General features: G+C 29.6%; 5 protein-coding genes and 1 long non-coding RNA gene across 8 annotated transcripts; all 6 read left to right on the top strand.

Moving 5' to 3' along the window:
• Positions 1–1,255: 1,255 nt before the first annotated feature.
• LOC109603917 (2-acylglycerol O-acyltransferase 2-A) lies at positions 1,256–5,809 on the top strand. 2 transcript variants are annotated; one of them, XM_020020423.2, is made up of 4 exons: positions 1,256–1,403; positions 3,178–3,240; positions 4,639–5,512; positions 5,568–5,809. In XM_020020423.2, the coding sequence occupies exons 3-4, from the start codon at positions 4,639–4,641 to the stop codon at positions 5,723–5,725; spliced, it is 1,032 nt and encodes a 343-aa protein (XP_019875982.1). In that variant the 5' UTR covers positions 1,256–1,403; positions 3,178–3,240; the 3' UTR covers positions 5,726–5,809. The 2 variants fall into 2 exon arrangements, with proteins under 2 accessions (XP_019875982.1, XP_019875984.1); XM_020020425.2 differs by lacking the exon at positions 3,178–3,240 and having other exon boundaries at positions 1,272–1,403.
• A 7,063-nt stretch (positions 5,810–12,872) lies between these two features.
• Positions 12,873–13,788, top strand: LOC126264930 (uncharacterized). Its single transcript, XR_007547512.1, has 3 exons — positions 12,873–12,941; positions 13,019–13,131; positions 13,653–13,788. It is a non-coding gene; the product is annotated as an uncharacterized LOC126264930 (long non-coding RNA).
• A 1,007-nt stretch (positions 13,789–14,795) lies between these two features.
• LOC109603913 (histone-lysine N-methyltransferase SETMAR-like) lies at positions 14,796–15,443 on the top strand. The gene has a single exon (XM_020020420.1). It carries the CDS (start codon positions 14,796–14,798, stop codon positions 15,441–15,443), a length of 648 nt encoding a protein of 215 aa, XP_019875979.1.
• A 3,338-nt stretch (positions 15,444–18,781) lies between these two features.
• LOC109603912 (cytochrome P450 4C1-like) lies at positions 18,782–20,939 on the top strand. The gene is made up of 11 exons (NM_001365410.1): positions 18,782–19,017; positions 19,069–19,263; positions 19,325–19,501; positions 19,559–19,631; positions 19,685–19,811; positions 19,865–19,901; positions 19,955–20,070; positions 20,124–20,192; positions 20,262–20,427; positions 20,477–20,656; positions 20,710–20,939. The coding sequence occupies exons 1-11, from the start codon at positions 18,861–18,863 to the stop codon at positions 20,871–20,873; spliced, it is 1,461 nt and encodes a 486-aa protein (NP_001352339.1). The 5' UTR covers positions 18,782–18,860; the 3' UTR covers positions 20,874–20,939.
• A 273-nt stretch (positions 20,940–21,212) lies between these two features.
• LOC126264928 (cytochrome P450 4C1-like) lies at positions 21,213–23,425 on the top strand. Its single transcript, XM_049964692.1, has 10 exons — positions 21,213–21,412; positions 21,465–21,659; positions 21,723–21,905; positions 21,967–22,039; positions 22,092–22,218; positions 22,271–22,414; positions 22,468–22,536; positions 22,589–22,754; positions 22,802–22,981; positions 23,036–23,425. The coding sequence occupies exons 1-10, from the start codon at positions 21,259–21,261 to the stop codon at positions 23,194–23,196; spliced, it is 1,452 nt and encodes a 483-aa protein (XP_049820649.1). The 5' UTR covers positions 21,213–21,258; the 3' UTR covers positions 23,197–23,425.
• A 162-nt stretch (positions 23,426–23,587) lies between these two features.
• LOC109603920 (cytochrome P450 4C1) lies at positions 23,588–25,739 on the top strand. 2 transcript variants are annotated; one of them, XM_020020428.2, is made up of 10 exons: positions 23,588–23,783; positions 23,836–24,204; positions 24,257–24,329; positions 24,378–24,504; positions 24,560–24,593; positions 24,643–24,758; positions 24,819–24,887; positions 24,940–25,105; positions 25,161–25,340; positions 25,397–25,739. In XM_020020428.2, the coding sequence occupies exons 1-10, from the start codon at positions 23,633–23,635 to the stop codon at positions 25,561–25,563; spliced, it is 1,452 nt and encodes a 483-aa protein (XP_019875987.1). In that variant the 5' UTR covers positions 23,588–23,632; the 3' UTR covers positions 25,564–25,739. The 2 variants fall into 2 exon arrangements, with proteins under 2 accessions (XP_019875987.1, XP_019875988.1); XM_020020429.2 differs by having other exon boundaries at positions 23,589–23,783; positions 23,839–24,204.
• Position 25,740: the final 1 nt, after the last annotated feature.

Consider the following 25,740-nt stretch of genomic DNA (forward strand, 5'->3'; position numbering starts at 1 on the left):
GACCAAGAGAAACAACAATTGAAATTAAAGGTAACATGGAGAAAATGGTACTTGCTGAAATTAGTTCAAGGACTTTGAGAAAATGGTTAGTGGATAATGGTTCATTTGAGCCCAGACAGGAAGTCCAATTATGTTGTGCTTAAGATCACGTTCACTGGACCAAAGAACAGTGGAGACGATTAGTATTTAGCGAATCTAAATTTCATTTATAAAAGAATGATGGTCCTGCTTATGTTAAACATCCCACAGGGACAGAACTACACAAAAAGTTTGTTATATCGACAGTGAAACATGGTGGCGTTTCAATTATGCCATGGGGATGATTTAATTCTGCTGCTGTAAGTATATTAAACCAATAACTTGCTTCCATATATTGAAGATATCAATCAAAAACACAAATCCGAAATTGTGATGGATTGGTTAAAAGACCAAAGCAATGATGTTTTGTCTTGTTCAACCCAATCTCCAGACAACCCTATAGGAAACGTGGTGAATCACGTTTATAACCAAATTCGATATAAAAATGTTACAAATTTAATTGAACAGTAATTCAAGAAGTTTGAAGGAAGTTGGACCATAATTATAAAATAAATAAAATATACAAAGTGTTAATGTTAAGTTTTATATAAAACAAGAATACTAAATTGATGTTATTTTAACAGTTCACATTAAATAAAATTTTTAAATAATTGTCATTAAAATTTAATTTTTGAGTAGATTTTAATTATAAAGATAGAAATTGTCATTTGGCATTAAAATTCGACTACAATAACATTCTTAAATAAATAAATATTAAGATAGTGTCATTATCTATATTAAACAATGATGATACTGTGATGAATATTTCTATTTGACATCTAAAAATAAATTAAACCAGAGGTCGAATCGATTTAAATGCGGTCCTCATCTAATTTTAGCAAAAAAAAACAAAATTTTACGATCATCGAGTCCGAAACACCCCACTGTCCAATGCAAACCTAATCCACAATCGGCATTGTTCCCGAGCCGGTTCAACATTTTACCTCATTAGCTGGCGAACAGGAAACCAGTTTCCCGAGGACGCACACACACATTTCCATATCGGCCGCGATTTTCCTATATTTAGCCGCGAAACTAATTCAATTTAGTTTCCGTCTTGCGGACGAGACAACAATGAGCGACGTCGGCACAACGCGCATTTGTTGCGGTTTGTGATAAAATCGTTGTGGGATGTGGGACAGTTTTAAATTCGGTTTTGTGCGTTCATTGCTACAGCGGTGGTGGGGCCCGAACAGTTTACCGCATCACAATGCCGAAAATACCAACGTTGGTATAATGTCAAGCTAGTGTCGGTTTTAAAACGTTACCGAGGAGTGTGTCTGTGTTTTGTTTGATTCGTGAACCACGTGGTTTTACTCGATAAGGTACGTAGAAATTATTTAATGAGAGCGAAAGTATAATCAATTGTATTTAACGTTTTACGTAGGCAATTTACGTGATGGTACAATTTTTGTTATGTTTTATCTGTAAACAAATATTTTTTTAATTAGGGACACACTTTTTTACCTGCATATATACCTGTGTTGACTTTCGTTATTAATAAGAATTCAATGCATGTGTTCCAGGCGTGTTTGAAAGTACTGTTATAAGAAAGAATTTTTACGGAGTTCAACAGGTAGAACTATAAACTTGTAACTAAATTAATACTTTTATTACACTTTAATATATATAATTATCAATCTTCGTATTATCTTCTTATTTTAAATATAAAATTCATTAACAAAATCATATTAGACATATTAACAAAAAACATCATGCACGTAAATTGAAGAATAATTATTTCCAGACGAGTATGCAAATAATTAAGATACTCTCCTATATAATTCTTTATCTTCGTATTATGTTCTTATTTTAAATAGAACATTCATTAACTAATTCATATTAAACATACTATTTTATTAGCAGTAAACAGTAAGTACTGTTATAAGAAAGAATTCTTACGTAGTTTAACAGGTATAACGATAAACTTGTAACTAAACTTTTACTACACTTTAAAATATATAATTATCTATTCTTAGTATCTTCTTATTTTAAACACAAAACTCATTAACAAAATCATATTAGATATTTTGCAATTAACATTGTGCACGTAAATTGAAGAATAATTATTTCCAGACGATTACGCAAATAATTAAAATCTTTATGTATATAATTTGTCTTTGAGAAGTATATAATTAAGTACGAAAATTTCTTCCTTACAATTTTGCTCATGTGTTGAGACCCGCATCCGCAGTTCTTTCGTATTTATTGATCACTTTAAAAGTATTAGGGGTAAGTAAAATAGGATGTTGTTAATTACACTTGTTCCGTATAATTTAAAACGTTCAAGATTCATTGGAAAACATAAAATCATTATCATAAATTTATTATATATTTCTATTAATCTTTCGTTTATTAATCCTAACACACATAAAACACGATGATTAGTTAAGTTTCTAATACAATAAATAAAACTAGAATAAACTGTGAAGATGTGAAAGTACCGGCGTACGTGACTTATTTCAGCAGTAATTAAATTCCTGAACATTAAAATTCGTGAATGTTTCCATAGACACATAATCGAACATTATGTAACGCCAAATCGTTTATCACCAGAGAAAAAATTAGTAAAACTTGAATGAACACTATTTATAACGGCCACGCCAAAAATTATTTGCCATCTTAACTAAAATTATAATAATTGTGTTTTAGGCACTTGGAAACTTCGGACCTTGTATAGCGTGTTTGAATTTTTAACAGCAAACATAGTTTTATAATTTTTGTTTGTTTTTAATCAAATTAACTTTATTAGTCATATTTTATTATTAGCTATCATCTTTGTTTTAAAGTGGACATTGAACATTTACATTAATTGTTTAATAAAACAATGTCAAATTATATTCATATTGATAAAATAATGAAACATTTTAATCATATAAATTCAAATAAAATATTTTAATTAATGTGTTGATACTTATTTTTTGTAAAAGTAAAGAAATTTGATGAATTTGACAATTACCAATGTTTTTCGGAAGGTCCTTTATGAAGTAGTTATTTCTATTAGTAATTTGTTATCTTCTTGGCTTAGTCATTAATTTTAATATCTGATTAGTTTCAGATATATAACTACTGACAAGTACTGACATTTCTTTCTTTCAGTTTTGCTTATGTGTTGAGTTCGATATTTGTGATTTTTTCCATCTGCCATTTTAAGTAATAGGGGTAAGTAAAATTGAATGTGGTTAATTATATTTGTTGCATGTTATTTACTATTTTCAAAATTTATTTTAAAACATAAATTTATTACCATATAAATGTGTCTGTGTGTAAATTTATTTTGCATTAAGTATACACAAATTTTGCTAATTCTTCGAATGCATTTGCGTGCATATAAATTACATTGTTGCACAAAGTACAATGGTTGCACAAGTTTCCAATATGGAAAACCTCCCATAAAGATATATAAGGAGTGACAAACACTAATTTGTTTATTACTTATCAATAAATTATTATAACTTTGACTAAATAACTTAATTATCAAATTACTTAAGTTTAAAATAATGCGCACGTGGAATCAATAGCCTTCTATATCCTACAAAAGTTTTTAACAATAAATATACTATATCAATTTTTATTTGTCTTGTTTTATTTATTTAGTTTTATTATATATATATATATATATATATATATATATATATATATATATATGTATATATTTGATTTTTTAATATTTGTGTACAGGGTGTTTGAAATAAACATATTTATTATTAAATTAGATCTAGAGTTTATGAGGTGAAACTTCAAAATTGATTTTGCTTGGAAACGGTGCATGCTATGGAAGTTCAACAAGTACATTATTTTTAGGCAAAAACTTTTAAAATTTCATATTATAATGTTAGAAAACCTTTACATACAAAAAATAGTAAGGTGAATTTTAAGCACTTCATCACTCCCCAACACCGCTGTAGTAAAGTTATATAACAGTTACCAACCTTTTTCTATATATTAAGAATTATTTTTGTGAAAAATATTTAAAGTTATTCCTGGACACGAATAAAATTTATTATTATTATGTACTTTAAAGAAAAATTGGCGTAGCCCCTTAGAACGTCCCATATGCGAAACTACACATTTTTAAAGCTAAGTAGAGAAGGGTCCTTTTATAACCCTACACTAAATATTAATTTGATTTGATTTCATAAAATATAAGAACAATAATTAAATGAAGCAAATGAAATGGTATGTGGAAAACAGAGTATTTGTATTATTTATTGTATTTATGAAAGTAAACAATTTCAAATTAATGTCAGATCAATATTTACTTTCAATCTGTATTGATATTGATTGACTGACACACCAACAAATTGAATGCATTCTGATTCAAGTTTACAGACCCTTACAATTATCTGTCACCTAGCGTGTGGACTTTAAACGCAGCTTTATCTGTTATCAAATATTTTATTTAGAATTACTCGATGTCATTTAATCAGTTTTGTCACTTTAGCATGAATCTCTATACACATAACAATTAAAATGACCAAAGTTAAAGAGAAGGTAAATAAATCACAACTCGTTTGACCAAAATCTGAATTAAATATTAATAGAAATTTAAATTTTTAGATGGAGATCCTGGGTATCCAGTTCGCACCGCTCAACGTGCCAATGCAGAGGCGGCTGCAGACGCTGGCGGCGGCCACTTGGTTCACCACCTTGGCTTTCGGCGGGTTCGTGGGCACGGGACTGGCAATTTATTTACTAGTCTACACCCGCTTCTGGTGGCTGACAGCCCTCTACCTCGCCTGGATGATCCTGCTCGACAAAGACGTGGCGAAAAAAGGCGGCAGACGGTCGAAGTTCGTGCGTTCGATGGCCTGGTGGCGGTACTTAAAGGACTATTTCCCATTGAAACTGGTGAAGCTGGAGGGCGCCAAGTTGGATCCCTCTAGAAACTATTTGTTCTGCTCGTTTCCACACGGCATGCTGTCTACTGGTGCTTTCAACGCGTTCGGAACGGAGATCGGCGGTTTCGGTGAAATGTTCCCGCATCACGAGCCCTACGTGGTTACTTTGACACAACACTACCACATGCCGTTTTTCAGAGACTTCGCGTTAGGTTTGGGCGGCATCGCAGCTTCGGCCGAGTCTATTGATTATGTTTTGAGGCAACCGGAGGGCGGCAGGATTGTGGTTCTTATGGTGGGTGGTGCAGCAGAAGCCTATTACTGCAAACCTGGACAATACACTTTGATTTTGAAGAACAGAAAAGGTTTTGTTAAGTTGGCTATCAAGAACGGGACACCTCTAGTGCCTGTTTTGTCATTCGGTGAGACTGATCTCTTCACTCAACTTGGCAGTCCAGAAGGCGGACTGTTGCACATGATCCAGGAGTGGTTGAGGAAGTACTTAGGAATGGCACCTATTATTCCCATTGGACGTGGCTTCTTCCAATATTCGTTCGGTATCATACCGCAAAGGAGATCAGTAACTACAGTTGGTACGTTTGGCTGTATTTATTTTTTTATTAATAATAAATAAATATTACTTTTTAGTGGGAACACCATTTGAGGTGAAGAAGAACGTAAATCCGACAAAAGAAGAGGTGGACGAAGTACACGCAGCATTTATTGAACATTTAACGAAAATGTTTGAAGAACAGAAACACAATTATGTTTCAAAGCCTGAGAAGACGAAGTTAGAAATAATATAATAGGTGTTATTTCTGCATTTAGTGATTCCATGTACATAATTATCATGTTATATATTTAATTGTTAAATAAATTTGTTATTTATTTATGATTTTTTGTAATCAACATTAAGATTGAATATGTTGTACATCACAGACGTTAGATAACTATTGATGATAACAAAAAATTACGGAAAAGTAAATTATTTACTTTTTTATTCCTTAAAGTGGATATTTTAACATCTGGAACATGCAAAACGGGTTTTAAACAAATATCAAAAATCAATTTATTGTAAATAAATTTTAATTATGCAAAATTATATACATTTATTTAACTATTTCATTTATTATTAAAAATTACAATATTAACAGAATATATTGGGTATCAAAAAGGGTAATTTACGTTTTTGAATAATGATTTACTGAATAAATGTTTATATTGTAATATTTATGAAAATTATTTATTTTCCTACCTTACATTTTATTGGATAATAAATGTATATTTAAGTGCTTTAATACGTGTAAATTTACATTATAAGTTCAAAAATCACAAATAACTTGTTGATTATAATTATGATTATTGAATAGAAAATTAGCTTAAAGTAATAGAAGCTCGTCTCATTATTAGTGCATTTAGAAGCGTTGAAGTCGCAGGATTTTGGTTTCGTCGATTTAATGAACGCATTGGACATGAATAACAATTCATCTTGAAATTTGTATCAACGAAGAAATTAAACAATCTCATGGATAATGTTTAGAAATAGGTCCGCCATTACATTGCGACGGTGGCTAAAAATTTTTGATTATAATGATTATTTTCTTAAATAAAAATTATCAAGGTTAAGTTATTTTATGGACGATAAACTGTGAACAAATCGAATGACTTGTGTTTCTTCTGTTTGTGGAATGCTAAGCTGACAAGAAAATTTAGCTTATGGTGTGGTTAACAATCGGTCCTGGTAGTAGTGGGTAGTCCCTTGTAGCTGGTCCCGAAATACAAACCATTTGTGGTCATATGTTAGGAAAAAGTAAAGGCTATGTGGCAAAGATAATATTTTATAGGTGTGTTTATTTGTTGTTTTATTAAAATTTTGTAATCACTAATTACACCAAAAATATGTTCACAAACACAAATTAATTGTTTTTACAAATAGTTTAAAAGAAATTAAAATTATTCATTGTACCTTAATTATAGTAAAAATTAAAAATAAAAAAACAAATAAAGTTAACTTTGTACTCAAATAAAACATACACAAAACGACATGCTATCAATAATAGATAAATTAATATAAATAAAATAATTATATTTATAATATAGAATATTAAAACAAATACACAGTCAAAAAGTACAACTTGTTCAGCTATAATACTATATAATAATGTTAATATATTTAATAAATAATACTTTTGAGTAATTTAAATAAAATTACCTATTTGTGTTATTTTCTGTTGTCAAATTCTTGTATTATCGATGAAATTCTGTAAGAGCATAAGACACTGATGCGACTGGAGATTCACCGTCTGTTGTTTATGCAGAAAAAGTGATATTTAGACACCACTGACAAAGGAGCAATAATACAAATTTGATTATGCATTACAAATTCTGTGTTAAGTTAAACATTGAATACTTCCCAAATTTGGAGAAATCGCTTATACAGTACAACATTCTTTGTCTTGTCTTAAAGATTTTAAAAGTTTTATAAATGGGATTATCAATAAGAAATAATTAACTATGTCTAAGTAATTTTATATATTCAGGTTTAATAAAACTATAATAGTGATAATTTTCGAGGTGTATTATATATACCAGGAGTGGCCAAGCTTCTTGATATTCCGAGTCATTTTTCAAAATTTGAATGTTTGGTGAGCAACAATTAAATACGTATTTAAAAGGTATGCAAAAAAGGTATTAAAAAAGCTTACAGATATTATATTTATTGAAAACATATAAATAAAGGTACAAAATATGTCTATTGAATTTAAATATTAAAAATTACACATTTATTTAATTTCTTTTGATAATTCTGGAATGAAAAGAGAACTCGGGTAAATTTATCGAGAGCGACAGATAATCCTTCAAAGAGCCGCAGATTGGGCACCCTTGATATATACAGTATAGACAAAATTAGAGCGAGTTTCTTTTTGTTTAAATAATAAACAATATACAGCGTGTTAAACTCGTTAAAAGCAATAACTTTCTCAAATACATTTTTTTCGAAAAATCCATATTTTGAATTTCTTATTTTTGTTTTGTTTTGATTTGTCTAAAAGTTCACAAAAATACAAAATCCAACGTAAATGACCTAACATTTAATATTTTGTTCAATATCTCTTATTAGCTATAACGTACTCACATTTTTTTGGTGTAGTCGAGATTAGGTTGGAAATTATTTACTCGTTTATATTGTTCCAAACATTTTTGATATATTCAAACAAATTTGCTTTATTTATGATGCAATTTCCTCCAATTTTTTTATCTACAATCTCCCATAAGATTTCTATTGGTTTATGATCGGGTGATTGAGCTGGCCACTTTTAACATTGATTTTTTGTTGAACAAACCATTCCTTAACAAGCTTTGCAGTGTGTTTGGGTCATTCACAATAGGGTAGCATGACGTCTAATATACGATACACAAATACCTTCAGCGGAAAAACAACCCGAAACCATAACACTGCCACCTCCATGTTTAACAGTTGTTGTAACATATTTTAGATGGAGTCTACTGTTTTTAGAGAGATGAACAAATTGTCCACCATCACTTACAAAAATATTAAACTCGATTTTTTCGAATATAACACTTTTTTCCATCACTTATGGTCCGTCCAGTTCCGATGCCTATGAGCAAAAGAATTCTTACTTCTCGATTCTTTTTTGAAAATCTGTCTTTTTTGCTGGACGTCTTCCTGACAGCCCTATCCCCACTAACCGACGTTGAATTGTCTTCTTACTAATTGATAATCTCCTATAATTTCTTAAAATTTAAGTTGCGGACATTCTTGGATTATTTCTACTAAGCGTTTTTATACAATGATCTAATGCTCTAAGGTTTTGATTCTCCATACTTCCATGAACTCGAAACGTTTTAATTGTTTTTGATACTACTTGTTTTCATACAAGAAACTGTTCACTTACAACTTTTCGCGTACTTCCTGAAAGAGTGAAAAATAATCGAGTGGCTTTAATTTGGTCTCGTACATTTTTTTGATTTTTAAAAAAAGTTAAAGTCCCTCCCACTGAACGAGAAAAATATGTGGGACATAATGAACTAAGAGAAATAAAGTAGGGGGCATAAATAATTGCTTTATAATTTTTGATACTCTTATATATAATATTATATTATATTATAAGTTAGGATTAACAATATTAATATAATTTTAGACCATGATTATCCTAGTTTTATTTCTACAATATTATTTTTGTAATAATATAAATTATGTCATTACTTACATTAAAATGTCCGACTCTAACCGTATAATTGTACATTGTAACCGCTGGATCTTAGTAATAATAAATTATAATTAATAATTTAACCAAATAATGATTTATTATTAATATTGTTTCTTTTAATAATAATAAAACATTCCAATATTCATTATGTATATGCTAAAAAAGAAATTGTTTTAATTTGACATATTCATGATTCTTCTTAAATATAACGCAATTAGTAAGTAGAAACTCAAAGTTGAATGATAACTTACTTTAAACGAAACAAAACAGGTAGAACTTAATAAACTGTCCTGGTATTTAATAATAAGTGGTCATTTAGAGTAACATTAAATATATAATAATACTATGTATTACAAACAATATAAAACCAACTCAGTTGACTGGTAACTTTCGTTAAATTTAACAGACAAATTATTTATTTAACTAGCAATAATAACAGTGATTATAAGTAATAATTATACATTTCCGTTGAACGCTTCAATTGTTGATTTTTTGGTTATTTACTATTTAATCAAAGTAAGTGCCGTTTATACATATAATAAATTTTTTATACATGTTTTAGGCGTTTTATTGGGTTTGATATTAAGTAATTTGGACAATAATTTTTGGAATATACATTCAACAATTAATCATTAAGGCTCTTCTTTCCCAAATGTTTATTGTCAACAAATAGTAAGTGATCTATCTATGTTTCATTTAGTTGATAGTTAAGTTAGTTTAATTAAGGTATTCTCGATTATTATTACATTACAAAACTGCATTTTAATTATATTTTAAAAAAACTCGAACAAATTCAATTACATTTATTGTTCGCTGGAAAAATTTACATTCGGTATTTTTTGGTATCTATACATATATGTATATATATTTATCCAACAGGCGTTGTTGAACCCGACATATCTAACAGACAACCTCAGACCCAGCATTTCTAATGGAAATTTTTGTGTATAAAGACTTAAACTATTAATAAAATAAAAATAACTTTTATGGGGCAAAAAGAGGGGAAAGAAAAAAACTCTTATACTAATTTTTTATATTAAATAATCGCTAGGAGACCCAGTCTAGTAAACATACTTTTCAAGCCCGTTGTATAAAACCTAGGTACTTTACCAACGCTACCAAACCCGACAACGTTGCCTCTTTTCAGGATTGGTTGCATATAAAAATTTTTACTTTTAAATGTATTATAGTGAATTTAAACATCAATGTCGAGGGCATCGTCGTCGCTCTCACGAAAAAACAGGAAAAAGTAACGCTACATTTTGCATTTAAACAATAAAGAATGTTTTAAATATTTTAATTGCCTAATTTGTTGGTTTAATTTTAATTATTAATATATATTATCATCCTTTGTAAAAGTTGTTATATTTATATTTTTTATAAAAAACTTCAATCAAAAATGATGCTTATGACACTTTCGAAGAATTTAACAGTGCAGCAAAGCCTGTTGTAAGTTGTCTTTTAACCAAAAATATATTATTTCAATATTTAAATCACGAAAAATTGATAACTGGCATTTGTCAAGTGCTAATCATTGGTGATATGATTATTGCAAATAAACACGAAAAACCAAAATTTTATATATTTTAACTTATGAAAGACAAAATATCATTATTAACCAGAGAGAGAAAGTACACTTTAAGAATTTGAAAAAACTATGAGCATACATGTTAAACAGTTGCCTTTGGAAATGGCAGTAAATCCATGCCGATTTTATTCTCAAAACCAATGCAATCCTATATTGATCTATTACTTGAAATTAGAAAGGGATGAACGAATCTGCAATTATTGGGAAGTTGGCACATAAATCTGTAGCAAAAAATCCAGAACTTTTGACTAGTACCAGATTTAGAAAGTAAATAGCAACAATATTGCAATTGGCATGAAATTACAGCAAATGGAGCAGATACCAATATTTATATGACATACAAAGAAGACTTATTATCTTTATTTTTCTTTGATTAAATTATTTATCGTTAATTGGCTGAAGGTGAATCGAAAAGCATTCCAAAGAACATGAATAACAAAACAATAAGAAGAGTAAAATTGAAATAATGAATGGTAAAGATATAGAATACGTATTGATAATGAAATTTGATTATCATGTAATTTTAGCAAACAAAGTTCCCCAGTCATCAGGTCGTATGGGGTGGACATGCGATCAAAAGACTAAGGCTCTAGCGTTTTCTAATAAGAATTTCACAGAATAAAAGTTTATTTGAAGTAGTTGACTGGGTTAGAGTTAAAATATTTATTTATACATATCGAGAAAAGAGAATTATTTTAGAATAAGAAAAAATTTTATAGTTATACTTAATTAAATATTTTATTTTTGTTTTTTACAACAGTAGTGACTATTATTTTTATGACAGTTGTATGTTTTATTTTAAGAGATGTTTTTCAATAAATTTTTTTCACAAGCTTTTTGATCTAACCTATTATATTTTAATTTAATTTTTAGGCCTTGTTCTGAACTAACTGTACCTAAAAAATATATATTTTAAAAACATAAAATTTTTTGTAGAAAAAATATTATACTTACTGTGTTGCACTTAAAATACAAATAAAATGTCTGATTCAATGAGATTCAAAGATATTATAATTTTTACCTTTGCACTTACTCGTTTATTCTAGGGTTTTTTAATTTAAAATATTAATTATTTTGACTTGAAATCAAGTACTACTACCATTAATTTGTGTTCTATGCAATATTTATTAAATATGAAATTACCTAATTTCCACAAATCTTCCATTATTTATTTTGAAAATATCAAAGAATTTAACTCAAAAAAAATAATCTTAATATTATTAATTAATTAATTCGATATAAATTAAATAAAATACATGGGGCAAACATAAAAGATGCTGATACAATTTATAGCAAGTTGCCTTGCGACTGCCTGGATATGTCTCTATATAGTGCCAATTAACATTTGACAATCATCTAGAGAAAGTTGTTTCAAATTTCTTGGAGACCAGCACGCATTTGTCAAAATCAAATTATTCTATTAAACAGATAACTTAAAACTAAACATATCTGAAAATATTTAAAAAATACTCTAATAACATGTAGATAGACAAACAATCGGATTTCATGTTTCGAATGGTTAGACCCACTTCACTAAAAGAGTACTCGTAGTATTTAAAACATTATTTTTGTTCAAATGACTTGGGATTTATAGCATTTTAAATTTATAATACTTTTTCATATTGTGGAGTACATATTTTAATATTTAAATTTATAATAAAGAATATAATAACAATAATAATAATAATATCATGTCGTCATCATCATCATCATCATCAGAACGAAAAAAAATTATAAGTTAGAAATATTGTAAAATATTAATATATAATATAGTATTTTAAATAAAGGAGATGTCTAAACAGAATGTTGTAAAATTAGTAGCTTGGCATACCTATACATAGTTGTCAAATTTAGGGTCTGTTAACGTTGATTCCAAAGTCTGGGTCTAATAGCGTACTCGTATAAAATTTTATACTAATTTTACGCCCTCTGCCCTATTCGTCGTTGAACTAAATTCGTATATGTGTAGTTATACAACCGCTTTTCCAGACCCAATCGAAAATTCACCCTGACACCCCTTAGAGGGTAGAGATATAAACAAAACTGTTAATATTTTATTATCTATTTAAAGAATAAACATTAAATGTTAATTATTTTTTTTAATTAATGAAAATGAAATTTCTTCTTTTCAGTGTTTTTTTATATAAATAAATTGTCCTTTTTACTTAATGGGAAAATAATAAGACTAAGAATACGTTACTGGTATGTATAATAATATTGTTTTAATATGGCTCATAACAATTATTATATTAAAGATATTACTAAATAATCTTTTTCAGAAAAATATTATCTTACTACAAGGTTACCACTTCTAGATTTGGTGTTACTTACATGGAAATTAGGGAAAAAGAAAAATTAACAGGCGATCAGGAAAAGTTGATGAATAGAAAATGTAGGTAATAATTGTTCACTGCACAATACCTAGAAATGAATTTCCATCGACAACTAAATTAAATATCATGTCGCCGTGTTTGAAGGTTTACCTATCAGAGACAAGCAATTTAATATCCTCACTGCCCACAAAGTATTAACAAAAATATTAGTGATCTTCATCGTTACAAAATAAAGTGATTTGTCGTAAAACTCAGCATACGACAAAAAATTCTTAACATTATTAGTTTACACTATTTACATTTCTTGTAATTTTTAATAAATGTGGTTCATTAAATTCAGGAGACAAAATGTTTATTGAGTTATTGAAAGTGATAACAATTTTAAGTATAATCTGTTATAAATTATTCAATAAAACCATTTTATAACTTTCCTGGTTCATTAAGACTCCCACTTATTGGTACTACTGGTATTAAGATAAGATTTTGTTGTTTTAGATATTTGATTCGTTTTCATATCGAACATGAACCAATTTTAGTTTATATTCTACATGGAACATAGCTAACGTAAGTGTATTTCCAGATTTGAAGATCGTCCTTGAAGTTTTAACCAAAACATTATAACATTTTACAAGAGAATCAACGTTTTCAATAATACTTTAAGAAGACATACTTACAAATATATTTATTATTTGCTAGAGGAATTTACATTAGATGTATTTATGAACAAATATATTATTAACTGTTTATTATTTAAGTTTAGGCTAGTTTAGGTATAAAATCATGATGAAAGGGAACACGAAATCGTGGTTTTGAAGTTACCATGTTAATAGAATTAATATTCAAAAGAATGAAATTGTGTTGTGTTCATTAAAAATATTTATATATAATATTTTTCTCCTTTCAATTGGAATTAGTCAGGACAGACAAGAACAAAGAGGGAATAGGTTCAAATACAATGATATGGCTCTGAATGAGTCTCAGCGAATTCATTCCACCGATCCAATCATTGGAAGACAAAAGAGTGTCGGAATAATTGCCCAAAGACCACTGAACACTTTTCTGCCGTTTTCTATGGGTTCCAGAAATAGTATTGGTATCTGACAATTAAATTATTTAATCAAACACATTTTTGATTAATTATCTTTTCAGACAGAGTTTCTGGTATGGAACTTAGGTGGAGTTTGATAAACTAAATATTTAATGTATCACCAGAATTAAAAATCCGAAGAGTTAAATCTGGCAATCCTTGGGGCCACTCTAACGGTCCTTTTCTATTCTACCCACTGCCTCTACATAATCCGGTGGTGCCTGGTGTTATTGGAAGAGAAGGTTCTCCTCACTAAGTATCAGTGAGTTTTTGTGTAATTATTATATCAGTATTATGTATGTAACAGGCCAATTGAAAAGTCCCCAGTCTGACACACAGCTGGCGGTGCTAGTATTAAATCCATATGATTTTCAATTAGTACCAACATTCAAAGGATACGTGTCAAAATTTGACCGCAGTCCGACCATTAGTTTGTGAGATATTGCGTTGTGAGTGTAGCTACTTTTGTTATTTGAAAAAGGACGGAAAAATGAATTTCTTGTGCTGAAAAAATATTGTTTTTTGAAGGGAAAAAATACAGTTGAGGCAAAATCTTGTCTTGATGAAGAGTTTCCGGGGTCTGCACCAGGAAAATCAACCATCATTGATTGGTATGATAAATTTAAACGTAGTCAAATGAGCACCGAAGACGGCGAACGCAGTGGACGCCCAAAAGAGGCTGTCACCGAGGAAAACATTAAAAAAGTTCACAAAATAATTTTGAATGACCGTAAAGTGAAGTTGATCGAGATAGAAGACATTGTGAAGATATCATCTGAACGTGTACATCATATCATTCACGAATATTCGTACATGAGAAAGCTGTGTGCAAAATGGGTGCAGCTCGAGCTTACAATCGATCAAAAGCAACAATGTGTTAATGATTCTGATCAGTGTTTGAAGCTGTTCAAGCGCAATAAACCTGAATTTTTGCGCCGATATGTGACAATGGATGAAACATGGTTCCATCATTTCACTCTGGATTCCAATCGACAGTCAGCTGAGTGGACTGCATACGATGACCCGAATCCAAAGAGAGGCAAAGCACAACAGTCAGCTGGCAAGGTTATGGCATCAGTATTCTGGGATGCGCAAGGTATAATATTCATTGATTACCTCCAAAAGGGCCAGAGCATCAACAGCGATTTTTATATAGCGTTATTGGATCGTTTAAAGGATGAAATCGTTAAAAAACGGCTCCATTTGAAGAAGAAAAAAGTGCTGTTTCATCAAGACAATGCACCGTGTCACAAATCAATGAAATCAATGTCAAAATTGCATTAATGGGGCTTCGAATTGCTTCCGCATCTACCGTAGTCGCTAGATCTGGCCCACAGCGACTTTTTCCTGTTATCAGACCTCAAAAGAATGCTCGCTGGAAAGATGTTTAGCGCCAATGAAAACGCGAATTGAAGCGAAAGACAAATGGTACTACAAAAATAGTATCGAAAAGTTGGAAGATCGCTATAATCGCTGTATCGCCCTCGAAGGCAACTATGAATATTATATAATATGAATAATAAAATCGAATTTTGCCAAAAAAATGTGTTTTACTATGGTAGACCGGGGACTTTTCAATTGGCCTGTTATATAGATAATGAGTACTAATTTACTCATTTTTGCTTTTTACATCCAAATTACTTGTTGTTCCCGTACAAATACCTTTTTTTTAAATAATAGATAGATAATAATAGATTTAAATAGCATTTTTATCACCGAGAAGTTTTGAAACAGAAAAAAGATTAGGTGATTAAGGTGTATAAGAAATAAAGTGGAATTTTAATTAAATTGCCAAATGAGACCGTTTTTTTAATTTATGGATTTTGTAAACTATTTTTAGATAAGTCACCTAATTTGAAATATGCAGTATTATTGCAGATCATTCAGCTCTGGTTAAAGTCCATCCAAGTCCACTGTTGTAAACGTAAGAGCAATCCCCCAGATTAGAATCCAATACGTTACTCATTTTTATAGGATTAGGACCAAATGCAAATACTGAATCACATAACGACCAACTTTCCTTGTCAATAAAATTCACAAAAAACTGATTGTCTAATAAAGTCAACGTTTTTTAATATTGATACTTCATTTCAAAATAATTAAAAAGAAATCACCACATACACATTCGGTCGGGTATTTTTAGACAAATATTTTTATTCTATAGACTTATCTGGTTTTGAACTGACCTTGTACAGTCAGCTACAAAATGGCTTTGCAAACAAAATCCTATGTGATCTGCTATTAATAAGCTTCGCCCAGTACACCTAAATAAGGTAGTAAGCGGACAGGTGTAGGTAAAAAGGGTGGTAAGTTATAACAATTTAAATGAGAGGATAATCGAAATTTGAAAAAACATTTTTAAAATAAGATTTGTCGAACGAAATATCTATTACCAGTTATATTAGATAATAATCGTTTTTGTTAAAAACTATAATTAATAAAAATTAATAGAAATTTTTACACATTTTACATTTTAGTGTAATTGTAATATTTAGATTAATCTAAATTAATTATTAAATTAATGGAATGGAGTAAAACTTTTGAATACATAAGTTTGAACATAATAGAGTAGATATATAAAAAAATATGAATATTGATACAGAAATCTACTTTTTCTTAAAATTTAAAGATTTTATTAATGATTGGGATTAAATATTATGTAGAATAATATATTAATTAAAAAAAATAACTTGCACAAATAATTAATTTGATCCAACTGCATCGATCCTTACATATCTAGTGATAAATATTAGTATCGACCAATTCATATTCATAATTGAATTGAATATATGATCTTTAGTTGTTATGTGTCCCAAATATTTTTCCACAGTAAATGTATATCAAATTACAAATTACAATTAGTATATGTAATTAATTGCCAATATTGTTACATAAAATAATGATACAAGTTTCTGTTATTTTCACTGCAATGTGCGTTTTATTCATATAATAATTAGTGTAATATCATTTGTGATGTTAATTATAATTGCTTAATGTTTAACAGTAATTAATTAATTCCACACTTTTTGTATACGTTCAAACGTAATTATATGCGAAAAACAAAGACAATTATTTTAATTTGACGTATATAAAGTAAACACAGGGACACGTATCAAAATGAAAATATAGTCAGAATTCTCAAAAAAATATTTTTATATTGCCTCTGTAAATCAATTAGTAAATATTTCGAGTATATAAAATAAAGTTCCAGATATTTTATAAACTCGTATATTTTATAAACTTTGTATATGAAGATTGTTTTTTTACAATTCAAAACCAGCACTTTGCACAAGTAAAAGAAAAATATTTTATAAATTTAACTCGTTAAATAACTCATTTTTTTAATAAAGATGGCAAAATAAACACTTGAAACAAAATTACGAGATAGAAATTTAATATAAAAAGTATCAGTAGTAATTTTTTTTGTAAATAGAAATCCTTGGGATAAAAAAAGAAGTAGAATTGGTACATTTTTGTTTTGTTTAAATTTTCATATTAAATGCGGAAATAATTATACAATGCGTTTAATGTATATCAAACAGTCCAACCCCCTTCAGTACTCAATAATTGATGACGTTAAAAAAGGAACCATCATAACAATTAATATATCACGGCTAATTAAAAAATGACGTTCAAAAGTTAATATGTAAATTTAACCAATTTACTTAATTTAAATTGTTGTAGAAATTTATTACAATAAATATGACAGGTAAAATTTTTTTGGAAAAAGAAACCCGTGGCGCAAAAAATGTGAAATTGATACATTTTTATTTTGTTTAATTTTTTAAGCTGAATGCGGAAATAATTATACAATGCATTTAATGTATAACAAACACTCCAAAGCCCTTCTGTACTCAATAATTGATGACATAAAAAAGGACTCACCATAACAATTAATTTACTAGGGCTAATTAAAAAGTTATTGTAAATTTAACCAATTCACTTAATTAAAATTGCTGTGTAAATTTAGTACACGAAATATCACTGGTAAATTTTTTTCGCAAAAAGAAACTCTTGGCATAAAAATGCGAAATTGATACATCTTTGTTTTGTTTAAATTTTTATACTTAATGCGGAAATAATTATATAATACATTTAATGTATAACAAATACTCCAACGCCCTTCAGTACTCAATAAATGATGACATTAGAAAAGGAGCCCTCATAACAATTAATTTACGAGGGCTAATTAAAAAGATGGTGTTCAAAAATTACGTTGTATATTTAACTAATTCACTCAATTAAAATTGCTGCAAAAATTTAATACAAGAAACATTTTTGTTTAAATGTTTATGCTAAATAATGCTAAATATGTTAACAATTATACAATTCTTTTTATGTATAACAAACACTCCAATGCCCTTCAGTATTCAATAATTGATGACATTAGAGAAGGAACCACCATAACAATTAATTTAAAATGATGACATTCAAATGTTACGTTGTAAATTTCCTAATTTCATTCATTAATGATAATTGGGAAATTTTGTTTAAGTCCAGACTTTAAAATTTTACTGTTAAAGATTTACAATTTGTACAATGTGCTAATTGATAAAAAAAATAGAACTTAATGAACTGTACTGGTATTTAACTAGAAATTGTCATTTATAATACAATTAAATTTGTAATAAAGCTATATATTACTAACAGTATACAATCAACTCAGTTGACTGGTAACTTTTATTAAACTCAGAAGACAAAATGTTTATTGAACTAGTATTAGTAACAGCGATTATAAGTGTAATAGTTTATAGATTTTTGAGTAAGACTACTAATAAGGCGTATGATACATTCTATAACACTCCCAGTCCGATAAGATTTCCAGTTCTTGGTTCCAGTTATTTATTATTTGGTCGAAGTAAGTTTCTTTTATACTCACACTGTACATATAGTAAATCTGTTGTTTTAGATATTTTATTGGCTTTGACATACAACATTGAAAAATATGGGCAATCATTTTTGGCTTACATACCTCACAGAACTTATGTAACTGCAATTCCCGAGGAAGTGAAGATCATCCTGAATCATCCCAACGCACTGAACAAAAGCAAAGAGTACAATCACTTAAGATGGATCTTCGCTAAAAGTTTGTTACTGACACATGGTACGACATGCACAAACTTATTTTTTTTTTTTTTAATTCTAAAACGATTTTATATGTTTAGCTGATCCATGGAGAGTAAACAGAAAATTGATATCTAGAAGTTTCAAGCAAGGTATTCTGGACTCTTTTGTTACAACTTTTTATAAGAAAAGTTGCCTTTTGAACGATATTTTACGAAGGGACGCTTACAAAAATATTTATTATTTGTTAGAAGAATTTACGTTGGATGTGTTTTCCGGTAATTAGCTTTATATAAACAAATAAACAGTAATTTATTAACTATTAAAAATTTAAGAGGCTACTCTGGGAATAGAATCATCAATTCTGAAGGATGAAAAAGAACACAGATTCGTGGTTGGTGTTACTACGTTAGTAATCTTAATACTAATAATGAACCAAATTAATTTTCTTTTTTTTTTAGTATTCAGACTCTTCTGATGAGTAGAATAGGCAATATAATCAAGATGAATGACTTCATATTTTCCTTTTTACCTGATGGTATAAGGGCTAAAAAATGTCGTACTGATATGAATAATTACATTCAAGATGTAAAGAATTTATTTTTTTTTATTTTCATTATTGTTAATACATTTTGTTTCAGATTATAGAAAAGAAAAGATCAATTGGTATTAAACAAGGTTATATTACAACAGTAAATAAAGTACAAAATTTAACTAATTTATATTTTTAGATATTTATTCTCCTTCAGCAAGGTTGCCCGTTTTGGACTTGCTATTAGAAATCGCCGAAAAGGAAAATCTAACAGACAATTATATTAGTGAGGAGATGTTTTTATTTGCTGGAGCTGTAAGTAACAAATCATACAATGTTTCATAATTTTTTAAGATGCAACTTTTCAGGCAACTGACACCACTGCTTATACTATCGCATATGCTTGTTGCCTTTTGGGAATGCATCCAGAAATCCAGGTAACTTATTTATAGTTTTATTTAGTTATCTATTTTCCTTTGGAGTGAAACCGATTTTTAAATTATCAGGAAAAAATATACAAAGAAATAATTGAAACAATTGGTAAAGAGGAGGAGATTCTTTACAGCGATTTAAGCAAACTAAAGTACACCGAAATGGCTTTGAATGAAACTCAGCGAATTCTTCCCAGTATTCCAATAATTGGAAGGCATACAACAGCTGATATTTCTTTAGGTATGTTATTGTAACCGAATTGGGAACTGGTGTCATTAAGACGTTTTAGGTGACAAAGTCATACCAAAAAACACAGGGATAATTATATCCATATTTAACATACACCGAAATCCAGAATATTATCCAGATCCTTTGGTGTTCAATCCGGATAGATTTCTTCCGGAAGAAGTCGCCAAAAGACCGCAGAACACTTTTCTGCCATTCTCTCAAGGTCCCAGAAATTGCATTGGTACATGGCAATAAAATCAATTTATCTAAAACGTTAATTAATTAATTTTTCAGGCATGAAGTATGCGTCGATGTTAATGAAAACGGCGATTGTGAACATCGTGAGAAACTTTAAGATTTCGTCTAAGTACAAGAGTGTTAGTGAATTGAAATTGGTGTCAAACGTTGTCATGTCCACGACTCATCCTTTGGACCTTACTTTTACTCCTAGATCATAACTAAAAAAATTATATATACCGGGTTGTATAAATGTAGATAAACAACAAATAAATCAGTAATTCGTAGTAGCTTTTTTCTTTTATGTGGACACATTTTGAAATTGTTTTAAGCAATGGTTCACTCTAACATTAATTAATAATTATAATATACAAATTCAATTACAATTATGTTTATTTGATAAAAATTATTTGCACGCGTCTAATTAAATTGTTAAAATAATTATACTTTGGAAGAGTTCTAGCGTGTTTTCGTTGACGTTTTCCATAAATAATCACAATAATTTTATTATATAATTGACACTTTTGCGACTAATTTCTCAACAAAAATAATTTTTCAATTAGTCCCTGTCTAGCGGTCGAAAACTCAGGTTGTTTCAAATAAATTATGTTTGGTTTAATTCTCTTCGTACTAGCTGTAATAATTTACTATTACGGGTTACGCGAAAGAAAAAACAAACAGATCTTCAAACCATTTTATTCAACACCCACAGTTTTTCCGTTTCCCATTATAGGATCGACTTATAGATTACTTGGGAAAAGTACGAAGTAAACTTATCGATATTTACAACATCTGACTGTGATTATTTTAAGATGTGTTGGAAGCTGTAGACTGGGGACTAAGAAATTATGGACCTTCAGTTTTGGCCTACATTCCTCACAGGACGTATATAACAATGGTTCCTGAAGAGATGAAGATTATTTTGAACCATCCTGCGGCGTTGGAGAAGAGTGCTGAATATAATCATCTCCAATCGATCTTCCACAACACTTTACTTTTGGCACCAGGTGAGTTATTTTCTTTCACACTTTTCTAATGATTTTCAACTTTGAACAACCGGAAAATTTTAGTTGAATCATGGAGAAAACACAGAAAATTAATATCGAAAAGCTTCAAACAAACTATATTAGATATGTTTGTTATCACCTTTTATGAAAAAAGCTGCATCCTTAATAAAATTTTACTGGAGGGATCGTACGACAAGGACAACATATATACTCTCTTCGAAAAATACACTCTTGACGTATTTTCTGGTACAACTATAAAAAATATGTATTTGATAATATTTACTACTGTAGTAATTAATAATTTTAGACGCCACCCTCGGAATCAAATCCACATCACTTGAGAACAAGGACGATAACTATTTCGTCCAGGCCCTAAGCGAGTTCGTTGTGCACCATTTACAAATGTTATTTTATTGAAGTGATTTATTGTAGGGCACAAAAACTGGCAGTCGAAAGGGTTGGAAATTTAATCAAGATGAACGACTTTTTGTTTTCGTTTCTTCCTGACGCAAAGGCACTAAATAACTGTGTGGCCGGACTAAACAACTACATTGCTGAGGTAACTTGTTCAATCTCCTAAACGTTAAGTACTTATAAGTTCGTTTTATCAGATAATGAAGAAGAAACGGGAAAGCAAATTGACAGAAGTCGAGTCGGACAGGTTGCCAGTTTTAGATTTGCTTCTAAACAGTGCTGAAAAGGAAAAACTCTTGGATACCTACATACAACAGGAAATGATTTTGTTCGCTGCAGCCGTAAGTTGACTTAAAACAACCAGGTACCAAAACACATAAATTGAATGTTTCAGGCTACGGACACGACAGCATACACCACAGCTTACACCCTTTGCTTGCTGGGCATGCATCCTGAAATTCAAGTACGTAGTGTATTTTCTTTAAAATCTTTAGTTACATTTATTGATCGCTTAGGAAAGGGTATACCAAGAAATAATCGATGTTGTGGGAAAAGATGGCGACATCCTACATACTGATCTTCCCAAACTGAAGTACACAAAAATGGCGATATACGAGTCCCAAAGGTTACTGCCGTCAATTCCACTGATTGCCAGAAAAATTAAAGAGAAATTGGATTTAGGTAACCGCTTGGTGAATATCTACTAGATATTAATACAGCTTTTTTAGGTGACAAAGTAATTCCTCCTAATACTGGGGTGATTTTATCATTTTTCCACATGCACAGAGATCCTAATATTTATCCTGATCCAATGGTATATAATCCTGACAGATTTTTGCCCGAAGAGATCGCTAAAAGACCTCAATACTCCTTCTTGCCCTTCTCTGGTGGTCCACGGAACTGTATTGGTAATTAAAATAATTGTAAAATGTGATAAATGATTTATTGTTAACTGATTTCAGGAATGAAATATGCGTCGATGCTTTTGAAAACTACAATTGCAAACATTGTGAGGAATTTCAGGATCACCACTAAACACAAATCGGTGTCCGACTTAAAGCTGATATCCAGTATAGTAATGACAACTGCTCATCCACTTGATGTTACTTTACACCCTAGATAATTATTTATATTATATTAGTACATTATACATTATAGTTGTAGTTTATTTATAAATATCTCTTGTCGTACACACTTGTAAATTTTTTAAAACATTAATGGTTTTATTATGTTATTTTGACGATCTGCTATAATTGTGATACCAATTAAGTACAATCGTCACTTGTAATTATTAGGTTTAGTTTTGTTTGTTACATCACAGTACATACATTAAACATTCACTTAATATTAAAGTAGTCTCTTAATCAAGAGATAAAAATGCAAATCCGCCTAAAAGTCTTTTCTTGTAAAAAATACATTAATGTTAAAAATAAAAGTAATTACATATGTGATTTACATCACTAAACGAGATTACATATAAAGTAAAGTTCACGGTCTTATTTTACCGCAAGTCAAGTGCAACATTGTTACGTCTACAACACAAATTTTGACACCTAAAGATGTTAGAAATTTTATTTATAGTAGTGATTGTAGCAATTTATTACACGCGTAAACGTAAATATAATAAAAGCCCCTACAAAGCATTCTACAATCTTCCCGGGCCAATACGATTGCCAATAATAGGAACGACCTATTATTTCCTCACAAAAAGTAAGTACACATCGTACGCATCCAAAACATTTCAAATTTGTTTAATTTTTAGAAGTTTTAAACGTTGCAATTGCTTATATGGAAAATTACGGTCCAAGTTGTATAGTGTATATTCCTCACAGGACGTACATGACTTCAGTTCCTGAAGAACTGAAGATAATACTTAACCATCCAAACGCGTTGGACAAAAGTAGAGAGTATGACAATTTAATAATGTTTAAAAATACTTTACTAGTGGCGAAAACGAATGAATGGAGGAAAAATAGAAAATTGATAAGTAAAGGTTTTAATCAGGCGGTCCTGGACATGTTTTTAGACACCTTTTATAAAAAGAGCATTTCGCTCAGCAAAATACTACGTAATGGATCTTATAACGATTTGTATTATCTGTTTGAGAAGTTCACTTTGGACGTATTTTTCGGTAAATGCCAACGTAGAAGTTTCGAAATATTAACTTAAGTGTAACATTCTAGAGGCAACCATTGGTATAGAATCGACGATTCTCGAAGATGAAAAAGAACATATGTTTGTTACTGCTGTAACAGAGTAGGGGTTGAGTAATTTGTAAAATTTATACTTATTAATTCATTTTAGCATTCAAAATATAGCGTTTAATCGAATAGGTAATCTTCTAAAAACCAGTAATTTCTTATTTTCATTTTTTCCTGAAGCCAAAAAACTTACGGACAAAATGAACGACGTAAATAATTTTATTAGACAAGTAAATTCTTTAAATTATTTGGTTTGAAAGCGGTTAATCAAAAATTTTATTTTAGGTAATCAAGACAAAACGGGAACAAGCAAATAATGGTATAATTCTGTTATTACTTGAGATACACAATTAATTTTGCTGTTGTAGAAAGCTTTCAGGCGTCCGGCAAACTGCCCGTTATGGATTTACTTTTACAAAACTCAGAAAAGGAAAATTTAACAGATCATTATATACGAAAAGAAATAACATTGTTTGCAGGAGCTGTAAGAACCAATTGTGTGCTAACGGTTTACTTTATTATTATTATTATCTTTAATTAATAGGCTACTGATACAACAGCGTACACCATTGGCTTCACCTTGTGCTTGCTGGCAATGCATCCCAAAATTCAGGTTCACCTACGTAAATTACAACTGGATGCCTATAATAGTTTTTATATTTTAGGAAAAAGTTTACGATGAAATAATCGACGTCGTCGGTAACAATGGAGCAATAGAATGCAACGATCTTTCTAAACTGGTGTACACTGACATGGCAATTAAAGAGTCGCAAAGAATTTTTCCATCGGTCCCGTTAATTGGAAGACAGGCAAATGATGAAATTCGTTTAGGTCAATATAAAACAATTTATTAAATTACTAAATTAATTCAATAAGGGATTTATAGGTGACAAGACCATTCCTCCCAACACGGGCATCGTTATTTCCTTCTTTCACTTGCACAGAAACCCCGACATTTATCCAAACCCCCTAGAATACAACCCCGATCGTTTCTTACCGGAAGAAGTTGCCAAAAGACCTAATTATTCGTTCCTGCCGTTTTCCGGTGGCCCTAGAAATTGCATTGGTAAGGTTATGGTAGATGTGGAGATGCACACCGTATTAAGTAAATTTAATTTTTAGGTCTAAAATACGCTTCCATGCTTTTGAAAACTGTCATTGCCACTGTTGTAAGAGATTTCAAACTGGTAACAAAGTATAAGTCCGTTAACGAATTGGACTTGGAGTCCCACATGGTGATGAGAACCACTCATCCACTCGACATAACTTTTATTCCTAGAGGTAATTAAACTATCGCTTTTATATAAATAAACAGTTTAAAGAATTATTTATAAATTACCCCAGAATTAATTATATATTATTAATGTCCACGATAAATTATTGAAATTTCTTTATTATAAAAATCTGTATGCAATAATAATGGACATGTAATGTAAGAACGTGAAATAAATTTTTTTCAATTGTCT

The sequence above is a fragment of the Aethina tumida genome, chromosome 3 (assembly GCF_024364675.1).
Source record: "Aethina tumida isolate Nest 87 chromosome 3, icAetTumi1.1, whole genome shotgun sequence".
In the NCBI taxonomy this organism is placed as follows: Eukaryota; Metazoa; Arthropoda; class Insecta; order Coleoptera; family Nitidulidae; genus Aethina; species Aethina tumida.